At 40.2% G+C, this 20,541-nt stretch overlaps 1 protein-coding gene across 3 annotated transcripts in view; it reads left to right on the forward strand.

Annotated features, from left to right (window-relative positions):
* The first annotated feature begins 116 nt into the window (after positions 1-116).
* lipeb (lipase, hormone-sensitive b) overlaps positions 117-20,541 on the forward strand; it is a 32,062-nt gene continuing 11,637 nt past the window's right edge. The window contains exons 1-9 of one of the 3 annotated variants that reach the window (XM_068324011.1): positions 117-253; positions 580-616; positions 6,524-6,765; positions 8,370-8,654; positions 11,033-11,123; positions 12,074-12,219; positions 12,581-12,766; positions 13,377-13,529; positions 18,353-18,497. In XM_068324011.1, the coding sequence (XP_068180112.1) occupies positions 215-253; positions 580-616; positions 6,524-6,765; positions 8,370-8,654; positions 11,033-11,123; positions 12,074-12,219; positions 12,581-12,766; positions 13,377-13,529; positions 18,353-18,497 (1,324 nt within the window). In that variant the 5' untranslated portion in view covers positions 117-214. Of the gene's footprint in view, positions 254-579; positions 617-2,647; positions 2,758-6,523; positions 6,766-8,369; positions 8,655-11,032; positions 11,124-12,073; positions 12,220-12,580; positions 12,767-13,376; positions 13,530-18,352; positions 18,498-20,541 lie in introns of those variants that run through there. The other 2 variants (XM_068324010.1, XM_068324012.1) reach the window with 2 other exon arrangements.

Below are 20,541 nucleotides of genomic sequence, written 5' to 3' on the forward strand. Positions count from 1 at the left end.
GGGGCGGGACCTTTATGTTCGACAATAACGGTTGGCTACTGGACGTCAACGCTGTCACTCATTAGCTTCCGTACTTCACGTGGGCGGAGCCTTTTACGTTCCCGACGCAGGTATGAAGGCGAGATTCGGGTAACGGGTCGTAAACAAGAGCAGTGGGTGAAGATGGCGTCGGGTAAGAAGAGTGGTGGGAGTAGCAGACTTGAGAAAAGTGTGAATGGAAGACGCTCATCCAGACATAAAGAGGGTCCCGTGGGTGAGTCTATCCGCGATACTTAAATCTGTGCTGTTTTCCCCGTTTGTGACCCCATTTTGATGCTCACATCCTGCTAACAAGCTTTAGCTGGGTTAGCCTGGCCCTGGGTAGCCAAAGCTAGCTTTTGAGTAGAGACACAAGGCAGTCTCCGCTATTCATTATTAGCGTAGTTCTGAACGTCCCGACAGTCACGTTAGCGGTAGTTGTGTGTCGCCCCCCCCCCCCCCCAACCCACCCACGCCGCCACCCCACCCCACCCCACCCCACGGTACTCGAACTCGCTTGGTGTTCTTTTGTATTCACCCTTTCACGTTCTGTCCCTTCAGTTTCCGGGGGTGACACTGACAGGACCCTCCAGGGCAGGTAACGTTCCTCCAGTGAGGGTGTGTGATTAGTTTTAAATTCCTGAGAGTTAACCTTAACTATAATTAAAACTTAAATTTGCCAATAAAAACTAGGCTATACATAAAAAAATAAAAAAAAAAACCCACAAGAAAATAATTAGATTAAATTAAAAGAATTAATCGGCTCGACGGAGCCGTGGAGGCAGGCTGGCTCATGATGCCGAAAAGCCTGTGAAGGAAGGTGTGGAGGATCCCGTCTGTTTTTACAGAGCTTTCACTGTTGCCACTAAACAAACTCCTTGTTTTCTTATTAACTAGGACAGCATCTATTTATGACTGGAACAAGTGGGACTTGTAAGTCCCAAACCACTTCGTTACTATTGTGAGGAGCCTAGCATTTTCCCATATTTGATCCTACAATAACAACACATTTGTCTATTTGCCTGTTCATGAATGGTAGGTTTATGAAAGATTTGGGCCTGTATAATAAGATTATAGAGTTTTTAACCTGATCTCATTGTGGGAGGCTGCTTACATGATCACTTTTCATCACACTTGGAAATCAACTTTATATAGTTTAATTTCATTCAAAGCGTCTCCTTGTAAAACTGGAGAAAAGCCATATGTTCCCCATATGGAGGGTGTGTGGAACACCATTGTTGCTAGTTTCCTGTTGTTCACTTTGTCCGTGTGTGTGTGTGTGTGTGTGTGTGTGTGTGTGTGTGTGTGTGTGTGTGTGTGTGTGTGTGTGTGTGTGTGTGTGTGTGTGTGTGTGTGTAGGTGCTCAGTCAAGGAGAAGGGTCAAAGCCTCTTAACACATGTTGTTGATGCTTTCTCTAGGTGTTGGTGCGACATACTTATGCTGCTTTTGTACAAGACTTCCGCTAGAGTTTTTTTTTTTTTTTTTTGCAGAGACTCCAGACACACACTATTCAGAATGTAACTGAAGGAATTCTGCTACTGATAATTTTATAATACATCTCAATGTGTACCTTATTGTGATGTGTCAATGTCTTGGAAAAAACACACAGGTTAGATCAAGTTGATAGCAATAAGTGTGATTGAAAATCCTATTCAGGTTACTGTTAAAAACATTAAGCAAACAGCAGAAATTAAGTATGCCAGTACTAGTACGCTAACCTCGCTCTCTTTAGTTGAAGACTCATGATTTGACCCCTTAGGGTTATGGATCTGTCATGTGATGTCAACGAAGAAATCTAAACTGTTATATTTTCCCAGGCATGGATCCCCCATGATAAATTTCAACACTCTAATTTGCCTGTGCATGCAGCATCTGTGTTCTGTATTCATTTCAGATTTCAAACAGCATTAGACATACAGGCTTACATAACATCCCTGCTGCTTACACAGAAGTTCAAAACACAAAACGTCAGCAGTACAAAAAAAAAGGAATTTCAATAGATGACTGTTGCAGGACTTTTACTTTAAATTGGGTCAGTAAGAAATGACTTGATTGGCAAAATCTGGGATATTTTCATGTAATTTAATTTTACTTCAAACTTTGTGTTTCTTGGTTTCCATGGAGATGTAAGTTTTAAGGGATGTCTGGAAGGGGTTGTCTTGTTTGGAACATGTCTCAAAACTAAATCCTTCCACAAAACTTTATATGTAACCACAAAAAGTAGCCAAAAATAATCCCAATGACTTTACATCAATAGGTTAATTAATATGTGATATATATTGCCCTTGCCAGTGTTGGTTTTGATATGTTCCGTGGTCTTATTAGTCAAGCACTGAAGTTGCATCAAAAGTCAAAAGCCGCCTTTGACTCACGATGTCATGGTTTTACACTGCCTGCCCATGTTTGTCTGGGCGAGATCTGCTGATTAGGTCAAAGGTCAGGTGGGAGTCGCAAACTTCACCACCAACAGCAAGAACCCGACTGTCAGGGAGTGGGAAACGTCTGACTGATGCTGGGTTGTCTGTAGGTTCTCTTCCCTTTTTAAAGAGAGTTGGGAGGGACAAGCAGAGAAAAAGACATCGTAAGGAGGGTGTGGCAGGCAGCAAGAGGAACAAATGCATTAAAAAAAAACCTCTTTCCTTCCTACCCTCTCTCTTTTCCTTCATTTTCTTTTTCCCTTCACTGCCTTCGCGGAAGAGAGGACACAGAGAAGGACAGAGCCTTGAAGTCAGATGCTGGTAAACTCTTCCTTTTTATTTTCTTCCAGCTTTTTAACAGATCAAATCATTAATTATATCCAACGCCAGCAGCAGCTTGTGGATGTTTTTTATGTACTGCTCATTTCACACTGTATGTCGGCCCAGCAGGAATCATTATACGTCTGTAATGTCGCTTGAGTTGTTTGTTGTACATGACTTATTAATGCCCACTCTCATTTATCTTTAATGTGGAGAAACCAGGTGCAATTTAATGATTACAGTGGGTGAAGAATCAGCACATATGCTGCTGTTACAGGAGGGGATCATGCTGAAACATGCTGTGGAATATTGACTTAAATTTGGGCAATCATAGATATTTAGAACATTTTCTATTGCATGAAAGGCAAACCTGATGAAGCAAGTAGGTGGGATAAGTTTTTTCCCATCAGTAAAATGGATCTTATATTTGGTTTTCCTGGTGTGAGTGCAATGACAGTTGTTTGAGGAACAATTTTATGTCAAACAGGGGAAAATTTGCTCTGGGCATGTCATGTTTGAACACTGAGTCAGTCCTTGATATGGTTGTATTTGGTTCACAGAAATGACTTTCTTTTTAATGTTGGATAAATGTGTAATAGCCTGCTGGCCTTGGTATTCTGAAAGTTTATTTATTATGCAGATTTTAAGGTTTCATGTGGAGTTCTTGCCCTGTTTAGTTCCTGCTCTATTCACTTTAATCCATGAAGGAGGTGATATTTTAAATGACATGGAGATCTGCCATGACCTGGATGATTGAGACATCTTCTTGAAAAAGTAATTCCAGGTATCTGGAAGTATTGGGGGGTGGGGGTGGGGGGGGGGCTGCAGTGTTTACAGTCCTCTATTCCCATTCATACTCATGCTTGATAAAGCACAGCAGTGTCCAGCAGGAGGGATTTGAAAGTTATACCCAGTGCTATTTCAAGCTAAGTTTGCGGTCATTTCAGTCTAAATATACCTGCAGTCATAATTAAGCAGTTAAAAATTTGGATCCACTTTTAATTCTGGGTTGGCTGGTTTATCTTTGTATAGCTTGGTGGATGTAAGTGGGTGACTGCTTGTCTCCTGGACAGATTAAAGTTTATTTATAGGTGTTCTATACAGATGTTCTCTTTGTGACAAATCCTCACAAATGTGTTTTCACTTTCATGCTGACCCAATGGGTTGGTTTGTTGAGCGTTTAGTATTTCTTGTGTTGTGACAGTCAGAACGCACAGCTTCTGACTGTACATGACCTGATCTCATCTGAGATGGAGCAAAAAAGACCCAAAATGTTTTGGGGTGTTGCACATTAGTTGTTAAATTATTTTGACATGACACATGCCAAGACTACCAGCCTGCTTCAAAAATGAGTTTGTATCATTGTCGTTATTCGTTATTCTTGCTTTATGCTTTTGAACATTCTTCTTACCTTTCATGTTTGTATTCTTTCAGATTAAAGATGCACTCACCAATGTAGTTCTCATTATTTTAATGATCTTGCATATTATATTTCTTTCTTACTTAAAAGATTCTAATTAGGATACAATTTGCTTCCTTTTATGTTGTAACATTGGAATAGTATAATTAATGATTTATTAGAGTGGGGTCAAGGGATCTACATGTGTCAGGTGGGTTCCTTTCACTTAGTTGAGTGACTGAAATTCGATTCCAAAGCTGCTCAATTTAACTTTTCAGGAGTGTATAGACCATTGTTTTGTAATGATTTTCCAATGCTGATGTACCCCCCAAGCCCAAAGAATGCCTCTTAAGTTAATTGAGACTTAAACTGTGGGTTTGGTGACTACGTCATTCACATACACACCAGGGTTTGCCCAAATTCCAGATATTCCAGTCTGGTGGGAAAGTTGAAACTCCTTTTATCTGATGCAAACCAACTAAACTGCTTTTGTCATTTAGGAGTGTGTCACACTGACAAAAAATATGTTCTCAGTGTTATATGATCATAATTTACATTTTTCAAAATGTGTTGATTATTTTGTATTGCTCAATTTTGGTAAAGAGATATTATTGTTGACCCTTAATGATACCATTTGACCTTTCCCTGAGGACCAGTGGAGAGCAACCTTCCTCAAACCATCAACCGTTCAATAAATGGATGGTCACTGACAGCTGACTCTTGTTTTTTCCATCACCATCATGGTGGTGAATTGCTCAGAAATAACCGTGGAGCTGTCTTGATCTACAGCCGATCGTTGTATCAATATCTGGATATCTGAAACCAAACTGCCACCATGCATTCAGTGGTGATATAATCTAACAATGTCATTGGCGAGGCTGTTGGTGTCGCTATTTTGCTTCCTGACATGGTTTACTTTCTTAATGTTATGGTACAGTGACCATGTATACACTATGTAACGTCCGCTGCGTCCACTCTCAGTGCAGTAGTCTATTCTTCCAGGCTGCACGTGACAGTGAACACATCATTGATTGGTGTTTTATAGACTATTGTAATACTGTTATTATCTAGCTATACCCTATTAAAGAGTACCCCTCTTCAGCAACCTGGGCCAACATTACCAAATCCAACTTCTGTTGCATTAGTAAAAAAGAAATACAGTAGTCATCTCCTCAGGATTACAATGTGGTGAGTTTAATGTAACTGTCTATAATGTACTAATTTCACATGTTCTGGTTTGAAATGAAAGGAACAGCTGGTCAACATGTCACAGTTGAATGCACTGTGTGTCCAATATAGCAGAGAGCTAGATGAGAAATTGAAGAGTGCCTGGTTTTTCCAGTAATTTGAAAAATATTTCAGTGGAACTCTTTGTAGCAGGATTCGATTATCCCGTGGTTATCTGTTATAGATTGCATCTGATGTGGAAAAAGTGCTTCTTCAGAGACTAGCCTTTGGCCTTGCAGATTATGATTTTTCAAAAAATAAATAAAACATCGAGTAGGAAGCCAGGCGCAATGGGGAAAATCCAAGTCAAAGTATACACTATCCTCTCTCATCGTTCCCATGTTCCTAGGCTTGTAAGTCACCTGATATCAGTCAGTTCCAGCCGGTTCCCAGGCCTGAAGTCTGTGCAAACAGAGGTCTAAGGTGAGAGTATGGGAGATCGGTTTCATGCTATACTTTGGTCAGGATTGTGGTCGTACTTGATGTACACACTACGCTGTGCGTTGTCCCCTCAGGACTGTTATGCAAGTGTGCTTCTGTGGGTTTGTTTTTTATGTATGGCTAAACGGAATTTGTTCCCACCAGCATGCCGCTCCTGTCTTTCTGTTTTCTCCTGTTCTGCTCATATTTGCCTTGATCTCAGTGGATTTTGTCTGCAAAGCCAGGATTTACATCATTTAATTTCAAGGCTTGCTTAACACATCGCAATCAATGGGTTTCTATACACTAGTCAATGGGGGATTAGTTAAAAGGAGTAGGAGAACATTATGTAGGATATATCCAGTGATATCCCACCTGGTACAGTGTCTACATGCTGATAACAAGCCGGGGTGTGGTGCAGAATAAAGATCAGGACACTTCTTTTTATCCTTGCAAGGCTAGATGTTAAGTGATATGGAAAATAATAATACAATACCTTTTAACCTGACTTCCATATAATGCATTGGAGTGAGCAAGTCCACATAATAAATTACACTTCATGTCCTCTGTCATTAATCTTCACTCTAATGAAAAGAGAATTTTCTCAAACTTTAATGCATAAAGAATTATATAGAACACTGATATGCAAAGTTGTGTAGACAAAGTATTCTTAAGTTTGGTTCCAACTTTTGACCGGCTTCTTTCTCCCACTGGTTCTAGTGATGGACACCAAGGCAGTGTTTGCAGCCCTGTACAGCGTTTGCGAAGAAAATGCCACTTTCTTCTCAGGAGGAGCCAAGGGATCACAGGGCGATGCGGCGCGGCGGCTGGTTGATGTCATGAGGCTGATTCAGGAGCACGCTCGCAGCCTGGAGCCTGTGATCTGTAACTTTGCTTCAGTTTACCATTATTTTGATTTTGACCCCCACATCCCTGCTAATGGCTATCGCTCACTGGTCAAGGTAAGCTTCAGGATGTTGTCAGCTTTGTCAGTTTTTGTGCATACTGCTGTGGTGACATCAAAATATGCTTGTTTTGGAATGGTCTATGGAAACTGAGGTTTTCCAAGAGCCACAAAATCAAACTTTTATTAACACCAACTTCACAGAGTTATCAAACATTCACAGTAAAACCATGTTTCTACTGCAGATGCTTTCAAACCGGTTAAAAAAAATTGTATTGAAGGTCATCATTGGCAGATTCTTTAGAGAGTTTCTGTACTAGTGTTTTGTGATCAGTGGATTGTTGTAACTTTCCAGTGTTGGCACACTTGTAACTCCGTGTTTCACATCGATCATCCAACACTGGTTTTCTAAAGCTGTCATTGCGACAAGTTTGCGATAGAAAATTGAAGACTGTGACTGTGAAGACTGACATTTCTCTCAGTGCCCGAGGGAGGTGACAAAAGTCCTGCACTCCAGATTTAAGCACATGACCTGAACATAAATTGGTTATTTTTGTCACTGGAGTAATACGCTGTGGAGACAGTCATTGCATAATGTATTTTATATAAGTGAGGGCAAGGAAAATTATTTCACCATATTTTCTGAGATAGGCTTAGAAGGCTGAAAGGCGTTTTGCTCATACCTTGGGCACCAGCCATACATTCATTGGTTTGATGCCTACAGCAGTAGTCTTGCTGCCAACCACTGTAGCTTATTTGTTTAAATTTCTACTTCCCTCTTTTTGCTTTATGTGTAATTACCACTCTTTTACTATTATTTTTCCAACTGTTTCCTCAACGTGCACATCTAAGGTTGGTTTTGAGCCCTGAAGCTGTTGCCACTCATTTGAGTGCAGTACTGTTAGATTGTCTATTCTAAGTTTATTAACAATGAATATGTGACTTAGCCAATAACCAAATTTGATTCAGTTATTGAAACATTCTGAGGATATGCAGAACGACAAAGACAGATTCTTTGATATGTTAGATGAGTCATGTTTTGGATGTGGATTTGTATTCCCATTTTAACCCAGTGCAGCTAGCTTTCAGAATAACAAGCCCCCATAGTCCAATATGTTCTCATCAATATTCTATCCACACTCTGAGAAACTGCTCACCAGCCCTTGATATTTCTTTGTTTCAAGGTCAGTCCATTTATTTTTCAAATTGATTTTACGTTCCAAATCAGGTTAGATAAATTCCTCCAGCTATAGGACGTCTTCCTCTACTGTACCCACTGTACTTTATCTTCTGTAGGTATTGATGTAACATCAAGTGGCCCTCAGTGGCTGCAGCCCAACACAGCTGGGTGTAGCAGAGCAGTAAAAGAATGCTGCCGTGTTTAGTCATTCCCACATTTCTGCATTTACTGATCTATAATGGTGTGGACAAGTAGCAGCAAGATTTTCACATGCTTTTAGTTAGGCATGCATTGTTTTGTTTTCCCCCTCCTTGAAGCTGACTACCCAAAGCTTATCTGCAACTTAAGACGAGCAGGAGACATGGCAAGTTTAGCAAATGATGAAGGGTTTGCTTTGCTATGTTGTAAAAGCTGTTGTTGCTTAAGATTCTCTAAACTTTAAGGAGGGTTTTAACTTTTATCTACTTCATTTTGATACCTAGGTGGTGCGCTGCTGCCTTCTGCACATCATCCAGAAGGGACGCTACATCACCTCCAACCGCCGTAGCATCTTCTTCCGAGTAGCACACAATGCGGGGGAAATGGAGGCCTACTGCAGCGCTCTGTGCCAGCTGCGGGCCCTGCTCTACCTGGCTCAGCGCATGCTCCACGACAACAGCCATGGCAACCTTTTTTTCCAGGATGAAAGTGGTCTCAGTGAGAGCTTTGTCCGTGAATACTCATCGATGCACAAGGGGTGCTTCTACGGCCGCTGCCTTGGCTTTCAGGTAAAATGAAATTCGCTGTGGAGTACAGGGAAGAGAAAAGTTCATGCATTTTACCTCAGTGCTTTGATCTGCAGTACTTTAAGAATATTGAGATGGTAGAAATTGTGAAGCATACTATACAAAACAATAAAATGTAATTCTGAGCTATTGCTTTATTAAGGCTGTACAGTGGTTTTGGACACACAATGCAATGGTGTCGATCCAGCCATCGTGTGTCACCACTCCCATATGTTTGTCTCCTAGCAATTATCGTTTGTGAACTCTAGTTCATGCCCTTAGTTTTAATTCATTTTCGCTTGTCAGACAGAAATACACAGAACACAGCCCTGAGGGTGGCTGTAAGACACAGATGGAGCTGCAGTGCCCAGCTTAGCAAGACTGACAGAGTAAAGCGCTAGCAAGCTGGCTCATCAACCTAAAATGACTTATGTGCCAATATCATCCTTGGTGAGGACACAAATTTACATTTCCACCACATTTAATCAGAAACCACATTTGTTTTGTAGGGCCTCTAAAGATGTGCTTCTTCATAGTCAGTGTCTTTGCTGAATTTAGCATTTTATGCAAATTCTCCTGTCAGTTGCTCAGAGTCACATATGATAGAGGTTATGTCTGTCCACATCAGCACTTATTGAGTTTTTTCTTGTAGCGTTAGCATCTGTTTTATGGAAGCTTTTTTTTGTACTTTTGACCTGAGAGACTATACTTCTTCACTTTTTCAAAGACGTTGAAAACACATTATTTTTGACCCAAGAGCTGGAGGCTGGGCTTGCAGTTCAGGCGCAGGAGTTTGTGCAAGTACTGGTAGAGGCAGAGAGCTGGCTGTGAGTGATGGGCATTTTGCTGAAGCATTAGCACAAGACAATGTTGGAGATCTTGATTGCCTTTATGAGAGGTGTTAAATTATTTCAGTTCTTTATGGAACCACGGCGGCCCTCTTCACTCTGGGCAATTAATGGGAAACACTGCTCAGGCTTGATGTTCCAGAACTGGGATTGAATTTGCAGTTAGCAGCTGTAGGCAATGGGGGTTTAAAAGGATATTAGTTTCCTAGAATAAATGGAAATCTATCTCAACAAAACAACCTCTAACCGCCAATTATTACTTGATGCAATCAAACAACTGATTGTACTCATAACTATAGTTCTTGTCTTTGTATTTGTTATATGACCATTTGTGTTAGCTGTAGAAATCAGAGGACAAAAGAGGTGCCAGTGGCCAGCATTGTGTTGGGAAATGAATTCAGTACTGGACTTTTCTAGTGAGCGCAATTCCAGAACATGCATGCAGTATGCAGTCATTCACACCAATGACATAGAGGGTGCTGATGAAGGAGACTGGGCCAGCTGGTGGGTTGAAACTGGATTTTATAATGGTCCAGCAGCTCTGTGACACAACCCAGAAGCATTTGTCTTTATATGCCATGTGGCTGGTACACCTCTGCCAAGGGCAAGTTCATCACCAGGTGCTCATACAGCACAGACAGCATTCAACAGACCAGATGGATTAGAAGTGTGTAGTTAGAAGTGCAACATGTAAAAAACCAGGAAATGAATGAACAGCTTCAAATACCCCCTGATGCTCAGACCTGCAGTAACATAAAGTGAATGAGAAGAGTTTGGACAGAGGGAGGGAAAAGCTCCTCTTTACAGCCTGAGTCTTTGTTATTAGCAGTGCTGAACAAGAGAGATAACTGAATCCTCGCTGGAGAGACGTAAAGTGAAAAGAATCAGGAACCCTCCATAATACTGCCTGCATCAATTTGTAAAATAAATCTGGAGCCAGACTATAGAGTTTTAGGATGATTTTTGTCCCTAATTCACCCCTACTGAAAATTGGAAGAAAGGGTTGGTTGGTACTTCATTACTGTCTAGTGGGGGGGCACCAAAGCTCATGAGAGGGTCATCTTGAGGCAGCTGACAATTCTGCCAAGCTACTGTCTTCAAAAAATAGCTACCACACAACTGCTGACATGATAAAAATTGCAATTTCTTTGAAGAAATCGTGTCATTTTCACATATGCTTCCCAGTCACATGACCTAATATGAAACGATGAAGTACTTTGCCTGGTCATGTTAATTATATGCTTTACTTGGTAGCACCCTGTTATTTTTCCGATGTTGTTGTCTGTGCATATTTGAGGTTGGAGGAAAGAACACCTGTGAAACATCTGTTTTGTGTGCATGTTGGATCTTGATTTCAAATTCTGTTTGTATATTCCATCATCGATGCTTAGCTTTCTTTAGTTGAATAATTCGATTTTAAACCATATATTCTCGTATTTTGTTTTCACAAAATACTTCATAATGCTTTAGATTTAAAACCTGTTTTACACCTGTCTTTTTTGTTTCCTTTTTTTTGTCCATTCCTTCCTCCAGTTCAGTCCAGCCATTCGGCCCTGTCTCCAGACCATCGCCATTGGCCTTGTGGCATTTGGAGAAAACTACAGACGCCATCAGTCAGGAATAGGTCAGCCTCATCTTTTCTGTAGCTGTATCCTCACATCATCCAGCCACTTGATTCTCATTCAGACATCATACTCATCTCCGCATCTCTTCTGCATTGCTTCTTGGACCCTGACTGTGTACCTTTTTGATGTTGTGTGTTCAGATTGTATATGCTGTTTCATCTGTTGGAAATCTCGTGGGCTTTGTTGATGATCTTATGTATTTTAAAATGTTTAGAAAATGCACACATTTAGAGGCAGCGGTAAAAACACATAATTCATGCAAGCATGTACACGCTTAGATATTAAACATCCATAATGGGATATTTCAATCCTCGTGCTTTCTTGTGCTGTATGCTGCACCGCAGTGGAGGTAGGTGAGTGTGCTGGAACCTTTCAAACCTTCATCATAGCCTTCTGTCTTGAAATCAGGCTATGATTATATGATGAAATCTCTGTCCAATAGCTGCTATCACATCCTAAATGGTTCTGGACTGTAGACTGCTGTAGCTGTCATTTCACTTCCCTTTGCTTTACTGCCTATTCTGCACTCAGTCTAAAGTGGGGTAGAATTAGATGGCAGTTCCATGAATGTAAAAGCCAATTTAGTCTGAGTTTGACGACTGTTCCAAGTGGTCATCTCTGTGGTTTGCTGTGTTTTTGTTTCCTTCTGACGTTTCACCTTCCTTCCTGAACATTTTCTAAAGTAGCTTTAAAGTCAACTCATTCCCTGTAAATGTAGTGTTTGCTCATTACTGTCCCTGCTGTTTCCTATTTCTATTGTTTTTTCCATTGTAAACCCCTATGATTCTGAGCTTTTCTTTGTTTCCATGTTTTGTTTCCATTCTTCATTCTATCCTCATCCATTCACATTCTTCTGTCCTTTTCACTCTCTGTCCCCTTTCTTTTCTACCTTTACTTCTACTTAATATTACACTCATATACTCACAGTAATGCTTCTTCCCTTCTCCAGGCATAGCAGCCAGCTCCTTTTTTACCTCTGGGAAATATGCCATTGACCCAGAGTTGAGAGGGGCAGAATTTGAACGCATCACCCAAAACTTGGACGTCCACTTCTGGAAGTCCTTCTGGAACATCACAGAGACTGAAGTCTTGTCAGTAAGTGGACTTTAAATGCTTCGTTTTAGTACACATACTCTCTACATGTGTGTGATGTAACCCTGTCAGCAGTCACCCATACACACAAAAAGCTGTACTGCTTTTACTCTTAATATTATATCAGGGTTATTTTACTCTCCTCTGGTAAAGGTACTTTTCTATTATTATGCATTTTGGCCTATAGGCTGTTTGTAATAATAGAGTGGAATTAAATTTATTCAACAGGGTTTATAATTTATTAATCTAGTTTCTTTCTTTCTCAAATGACCTGACTCGTTCTGTAATTTGCACTCTTCTTACTCTCTTTGCCTCTTCGTCTCAATGATTTCTTTTTTCCCCCTAATTGCTTCTCTGCCTCCAGAGTCTAGCCAGTATGACCTCTACTCAAGTGAAGGTGAACAGGGCTTTTTCAGTACCCCCAATCCCCTTTGACCTTCCCCTGGCAGCCAACCATAGAACATCTGTAACTATAGCTCCACCATCAGCGCACATCGGTGCTGCTCCTGTTCAGATGCGGCTCATCTCTTATGACTTACGTGAAGGACAGGTACTTGAATCATTCTGCTCAAACCACTGGAAAATGCATGTTTAGTTCTTTTGTGACTAAATTCATGACTATTTTATTTAACCTTTTCATCTGCAAGATGTTTTTTAATTAAAAATTCTAAAAATATTCTGACAATATGAAATAATGATCTCTCTCCAAACACAGCTTTCTATATGCTTTGTATTTGGAGTCTTAAACTGCCAACAAACACTTTTGGTCATTGTTCCTGCTCCAAAGGAAACAACTGTGTCTGTCTTAATGTTGCAAAGCACAATCCCGCCTCCTTGTTTCTTTTAATGAATGGGTATTAGTGTGCATTCATACACAGGCAGTGGAGGCTAGCAGCAAGCTGCGGCAGTTACTTAATCCCTCCCTCAAAGGAGCCCTGTTGCTAACAGCAGCAATAAAATATTAACAATGAAAACAGGACTTTGTTTGCAGTGTACACAGTCTGAAGGCAATTATCGGACTGATGCAGACATCTGTCTGCCTGTGCTCTGTCTTTTTAATTGTTACACCAGACCAGTTGATTTTGAAAAGTTGTGCTTTAATTTCATCCTCGTTGCGTTCCTTCGTCGATCATTCCCCACCTCCCTCTCACCGTCTCCAGGACAGCGAGATTTTGCTTGCTCTCTCCCGCTCTGAGGGGGGACCCCTCTCTCTCTCACTTGGCCTGAAGACCAAGCGGCTCCCCTCGTCTCCCTGCCTCCTGATCCACTTCCATGGGGGAGGCTTTGTGGCTCAGACGTCTAAGTCCCACGAGGTGAGATGATACCCTTCAACAAGTTTTCTGTGACTTTGCTCAAAGTTTGATTAACCACATTTTGTAGGACAAAAGGATTCAACCAGGACTTATTTTATAAACATGTAGTATTTGGCATATATATGTGATTTTATTTAAATTATGTTTTTATCTCATTTTCACCCCTCGTTTCTTGATATTAAAATAAAAATGTTTATGCCTGTCAGTCTATCCATATCAGTATTTTGCATCTTTTGTTATTTTCATTGAAAGATGACTTTAAATTAGGGCTGATCATTTTCTGCACAGCATTCACAATTTACACTTGTCTGCTCTGGAAACACCCAAAATAATGGAGGATATACTGATTACATACTGATTCTTTTGTACAACTGAGGGTATGTCAGGGTACGTCCTCCCCAGATGAATCTTGCTTGATGGAGGAGGCGCTCATATCCCTGATCTAATTCGTACATCCCTTTTATAGAGAAAAGAGATGGCAACATGCATACAAACTTAAGATTCATTTCTCGACATGTGGTTGCTCTTTTAAATCTTATTTTGTTATCAACCAATTTTTTGTCAAGTGTACAGAAGTGACAAGATTGAGAATGGGAATGCTTTGTTTTCTGAGGCCATTTGAATGGAAGGTTATTTTAAAACGCCTCTCCCTGTTTGTCCTGTATGCTGATCTTGCCATCTCTGGCTGCGTGTGGCATCAAGCTACTTATAGCTACCACAGGACAGTGTTCTGTGAAATCGCCAAGGACATGGGCATCCTTGATCTGCAGCTGCATAGCAACCAGAGGATGAGAGGGAGCAATCAGAGAAGGGGTAGAACAGGGCTGTCATGTTGAATTAACAGAGAACGGCACAAGCCCACAGAGAAAGATTACCCCGGGCACTAATGGAAGACTTGTCAGACTATCTGAGTCTCTTCTTCTTCTGGGCTCTTTTTATGACGTTCATTACATTCATTCTGTTCTTCACAATCATTCTGATATCTCACAAAATCCGTTTCGTTCTCTTAAGCTGCATTTCCTCCGAGGTGCTTTTGTTGTAATTCCCTTGGAAACCGGATGTGAAATGAATCTTGAGTTTAGATTGTTGAGTGTTGTTTCCTGTGAGATAAATCTAAGGTTTAGATACCAAACCTTAGATTTATCCCACAGGAAACAACATGACACTGTTCTTGGTCACAGTGCTTACATGATGTTCGCTCTCTCTCTCTCTCACACACACAAGCACGCATGCACATACGCACGCACGCATGCACGCACACACGCACACACATACACACGACAATCTTTGTTTGAGCAAAGATTACTAGCAGAAAGACGTGAGCTTGCTGAAACATTCTGCGTCAGAACACAGACGACGATATGACTGATCACTCTGAATGACCAACCAGTCTTTTGCTGTGTTTACCCCCCTTTTAAGTACCATAAATTCCATACTATTGAGCACACCTGAATATAAGCTGCACCTGTCTATAAGCCGTAGGCATCACGGTGTTGAAAAATGAGATATTAACACAGAGACTTTAAAAACATTTTATGACTGCATTTTTCCAAACACAGCAGTAAAACGTCTCCCCATTTATTAATTAATTGCAAGCTCACATGCAGCAGCTCTATTTCCCACTTTTGACAGCCAGATTGATTGCCTTTAACTTAAAGTCTGCATTGTATGACTTTTTTTTGTGTGTTTCCCATCATAAGAGGTGTGCCTAATGTGCCAAATGTCTGTCCAAAATGTAATGAAATAACAGTACCATCTTCCTTGCCGCATTTTCTCTCCCACCCTTCTGTCTTGCTAGAGAAGAGTGCTCCCTGGATGCCTCTAACCCATAAAAATCTGTTCTATAGATTAGCTGCATCGTTGTTTAAGCTGCATTGTTCAAAGTGTGTGAAAAAAGTCTGGAATTTATGGTATTAGACCAGTGTGCTGGATACTTAACAGAGGGATAATGCAAGAACAGGATGGAACAAAGTAATTCTATTGGTACTATTTATAACTGATGATGAAAAAAATGTGTAACAAATTAAACTAAACTGAACTGGTGCTGAGCGGAACCTTTGCCCCATTTCCAAATGGTCCTGAGCTCAGAGGGATGGATAATTTGGCATTCATGCATTTAGCAATTTTGGCCACACACACTGTTTCACCATAAGCGGTACAAGCTTGTAGATTAACTGATTTGCAAGCTTATTAAGAATGAGTGAGACCGCAGCTCCCATGCATTCCTGCTGTGAGACAGGACTCGGACTGCCAATATGTGGGTATGTGGAGCCCTTACAGGGTCAAACACTGATGTTAGATGAAAAGGCCTGGTCTCCACTTTGACTCATTTCAAAGGCGTTTTATTGGGTTGAGGTCGGGACTCGCACAGGCCAGTCCAGATCATTAATCCAGAGAATATGCTTTGCACCATTGCATCCAACTCTTTGTATTGCATTTGGTTATGTAAAGCTTGGATGCTGCTGCCCAACCATGGAAACCCATTGCATGTAGCTCTCTTTTACGCTGCTCTTGAGCTGATCTGAAGACGACATGAATTTTGGAGGTCTGTAGCGATTGACTTTGCAGGAAGATGATGACCTCTGTGGACTATGTGCCACAGGATCTGCTGACCCCACTCTGAGTTTTCGTGGCCTACCATTTTGTGGTTGAGTTGCTGTAGTTGGTAATTGTTTTCAGTTTGTTATTGTAATACTAACAGGTGATTGGGGAATATTTAGTGGCGAGGAAACTGTCACAGCTGGACTTATTGCACAGGTGGCATCCTTTAATTTAATTTAATTTTATACTGTTTATATTTTAATTTTAATTTTTTTAGTATATGTACTGTTAATGCTACATGTTAATGCTAATGTCTGTTAGTGTAGTGTATGTCTTGTGGTATGTTCTGTTTTGTTTTTGTTTTTTCCTGGTGTTTGGCTGAGCAGTGGATATGTGCAATTTCCTCCAGGATTATTAAAGTATCTATCTATCTATCTATCACTGCACCACGCTGAAATTACAGCATAAGTATATTTTCACTAGAGATAATCACCTTCTCATCCTAAACTCAGTGGAAATAAGAGTCAAGAGACCCATCAGTCGTGGATAAACCCATCATTTTAAATCATAAGTTAACATGCTTTAATCTATGAGTTATAAGGGATTGGTGGTAAAGTGAGGTCATCGATTAACTCAGCAGAGCTTAGAGACAACTTCTATTACAGTATGTTGCTTGTGCAGGTATTTAAAGGTGCTCCTTTGGTCAGGACTTACAGACATTCAGTCTTAGGTCCAAGAAGGAGATTGCCTTAGTTTAGATCAAACTGAGCAATAGATCACTTCATCCACACAATGAAAGCATTTCTTAGGTCACTAAGGGAGACAAAGTATTTAAAAGTAATGTGGTGCAACGAAGGAATCAGGAAGTGGAAGAACACACAAAGCCATTTTCCCGGGGAGTAATGTTGGAAACGTGTGGCATCTGAATGTAAAGAAACTGTGAAATAATTCAAGGTTGACAGCACCAATAAAAGTGGTGCATTGACAAATGAGGGAGATAAATTTTTTTAATGACCTGAACAGCATTCTGAACAATCAGTCATCAAGATGCAAAAGGAGATGCAACCCACATAGGCGATGATGAAAAGCTCTTTAGTGTGCGTGCGACAATCTAAAATTTACAAGATTAAATGTATATGCTTTAGCAAAAAAAACCCAAAAAACCCTAACCTTTGGATTTTCAAGTGTGAAAGTCTTGTTGAGTGCTGTTGAATGTTCAGGTATGCAATTTATCTGCTTTCGTCTTCCTAACTAAAGAGGATAGACACAAGTAGTGACAACACACACACCTAAATGATCTGACCACGCATACTATGAGACATTTGCATCTTTTGTGCAGGCACTTGATAAACTGTCTTGTCAGACATGTAGTCTGGTGAATATTGTAAAATCACCCAGACCTTAGTAGGTCCTGCTGTGTGCAAACCCACACTGACGTAAACTGGTCGTGAACCGCATGAACATCCACTTGTCGGAGGTCTCACTCTTGATATTTCTCATGACAGAAAAGGCTTAAAGACAGCGCAGCTGACTGCTGGAGCTGATCCTCTTTTCTCACTGAATCACTGGTTGATAAGGTGACGTGCAGACATACACTGCCTCTCTTGACATTGTGAACACAGAGCTGTCATTTTCTCCACCAAACCTGTCATAGCTCATCAGGAAGATGTTGGAAGTACACAGAGGCAGAACGGATGAAAAGAATAGTTTGTGGAAGGAATGTTTTGTCATGAGTTTCTGACATCCTCCTTACATTTCACGGTCACTTCATTGTAGTTTTGAAGTCAAGTGTTTACTTTTTCATGCCTTAGGTTGACATGAAAATAATAAATACTGCAGCTGAGAGTAGAATCTAGAAATAAAGATTCTGTATTCTGACAGCGTATCAGTTTTTGAAGATTATGGCTGTAAATGCACTTCATCCCATTGTCTTTGTCTTTCACCTTCATAGCAAACTAAGACATCTGGTCACCTTTATTGCCATGTGAGAAGAAAGGAAATGGAGGTGACAATGAGGGCAACACTCATTCTGATTTGGTCTAGACAGTAAGCCAGAAAGCAGACAGATGACATCAGAGGGCCTCTTAATTTTCATAACTATACACCCTCCTTTCATAAATTTCACCCCCACATGACCTGCTGCATTCTTATCTCCCTACCTCTGTGTTTTATTACTGTTCATCCCAATAAATCTCAGAATGCATAGCCTAGTCATTGAGAAACTGGAGTGTTTTTCTGTTCTGAATTCACCCCCCCATACCCTTGTTTCCTGTCTCGTGCAGCCCTATCTGAAGAGCTGGTCCCAGGACCTGGGTGTACCCATCCTGTCAGTGGACTACTCTCTTGCCCCTGAGGCCCCCTTCCCAAGGGCCCTGGAGGAGTGTTTCTATGCCTACTGCTGGGCGCTGAGAAATCACCATTTACTAGGTACATCACACAACACTGGTCATATCACAAGGCTTTTTGTCTATATAGTGTATGGTATGGAAACAGAAGAGGAATCAACTTTTACAGCTGTCCCATCTGAAGGAATAGAATAATATTTCATAATAATGATAAGATTAATAATGATTCAAGATAATTAATATTGTACTGTATAAACACAGTGCAATCTACAGTTATAACTGTATTTATAGCACAACTTTTACAGACAGAAGTTTACTTGGTGTTCTGGCACTTGAAGCAAAGATCACAAAAACAAAGAAGTGAGATGCAGAGTAGATGATAAAAACTAGACAACAGAGACTCAAGACTGTCAGAGTAACTCCGAGACAGAATAAATGCTTGAAGAGAATGTAGAATGTGAAGCAATAAGAAGACATCACAAAACAAAGCAATGAAACGAAAGGGAATAAAAACGATAGCAGAAAAAATCAACCTCACTTCACAAACTAAAAACAGTAAAACAGAAGGATTGAAACAATAAAAGGTGACGTCCCACAAGGCAACTAAAAACAACAAACAGTAGAATATAAGAGTGACTTCACATCAAAACAAGTCTGTATATATGTGTTTTATGAACTGATTTAAAAAAGTCATTGAATCTCATTTCTTCAGGAAGATTTTTCCAAAGAGTATTTCTGACCACTAAAGGCACCTTTAGATTCGGGCGTCAACTTTGGTGCAACCAAAATGATCCAAGGTAATGAGCAGGCTCGTAAGGGGATATCACTTTTGTTATATAGCCTTGAGCCAAACCCACATGCTTTAAAAGTGATCAGTAAAATCCTAAAATCAATTTTAAAATGAACAAAATAATAAATCCAGTAGAGAGCTGTTGTGATTTGAGAGGTGATGCCATTTGTTAAAACCAGGGAGAAACATCTGCTGCATTTCAAACAGTTCAGACACAATAAACTGGTTTCTTACTTATACCGAAGTGAAAGAGGGAGTTAAAGTTAGAATAGATGATTGCACGAATAACTTAAATAACTTAAATAAATAATTTTCAAATATCCATATTGCAACTTAATAGCATTGCTTTAATATTGATTATACTGTAGTTTGTAAATCCAGATATTGGGACTACACAAAATTCCAGATGTACTGATCAAGGTCAGACTTGAGTCAGATATAATTGTCAGGTGTCTGGAACCTGGTTTAATGTTGGAGGATAATGGACAGAGATGATCTTTAATGAGGGTGATGGGCTTTGGAGCATTAAGATCAGATATCATTCAAATGACAGCATCACTTACAGTCTGTACATCAGTGTTAAAAATGAAACTCCAAATTAAAGATGGAATCAAAGAGAGTAACTTTTGTTTTGTCCCCTGGCTTCAGCAATGAATCATACAACTTTAAAAGCCAAGGAAACACGGCCAGCTGTAATGCTTTGCCTCTAAAATGACACATCATTCTTCATTGATGTTCACTGAAAGGAGTGAATTTTCCCAGCAGAGCAGAGAGGTGTCAGAAAATCTAATTAACACATTGAGGATTGTAAAAGCTAAGTCTCAAAGCCCCACCATCTACCCATAAGATCCAATTTAACTTAGTTTTCTAACCATCGCAACACGTGGACTGTTAATATCCACCAGTAGCTTAACAAACAAGGGTTTATTGTCTACAGGTTCATTGCTATTTCATTTTCCCCATTCAATAAGTAGTTATCCACTCATAGTACTAACCAGTATTTGATTTACAGGTTCTCCTTAAATTTATCATGCGGTAATTTTTATTTTTTCCAAATATGATTTGTTAAACAATTTGTTTTTCTACATTTTGGCATTTCAACTGAAGACAGTCGTATTTCCTATTGGTTGTCTACAGATAATCAAATGCTCCGTGGCATCCGCCCAGCTTCACTTAACCTCTGGTGCCTAAATGGAGAAGTAATTCAACTTCAGTCCAGCAATGAACAAACTCTCAGACTGACCACCAATCATTTCACTTAATTTCAGTTATCTAGAATTATTAAATAATTTTTCCAACTTAATACAAGTTGGCCAATTCTGCCGCTTCAGTTCAC

This window comes from Antennarius striatus, chromosome 9 (genome assembly GCF_040054535.1).
Source record: "Antennarius striatus isolate MH-2024 chromosome 9, ASM4005453v1, whole genome shotgun sequence".
Classification (NCBI taxonomy): domain Eukaryota; kingdom Metazoa; phylum Chordata; class Actinopteri; order Lophiiformes; family Antennariidae; genus Antennarius; species Antennarius striatus.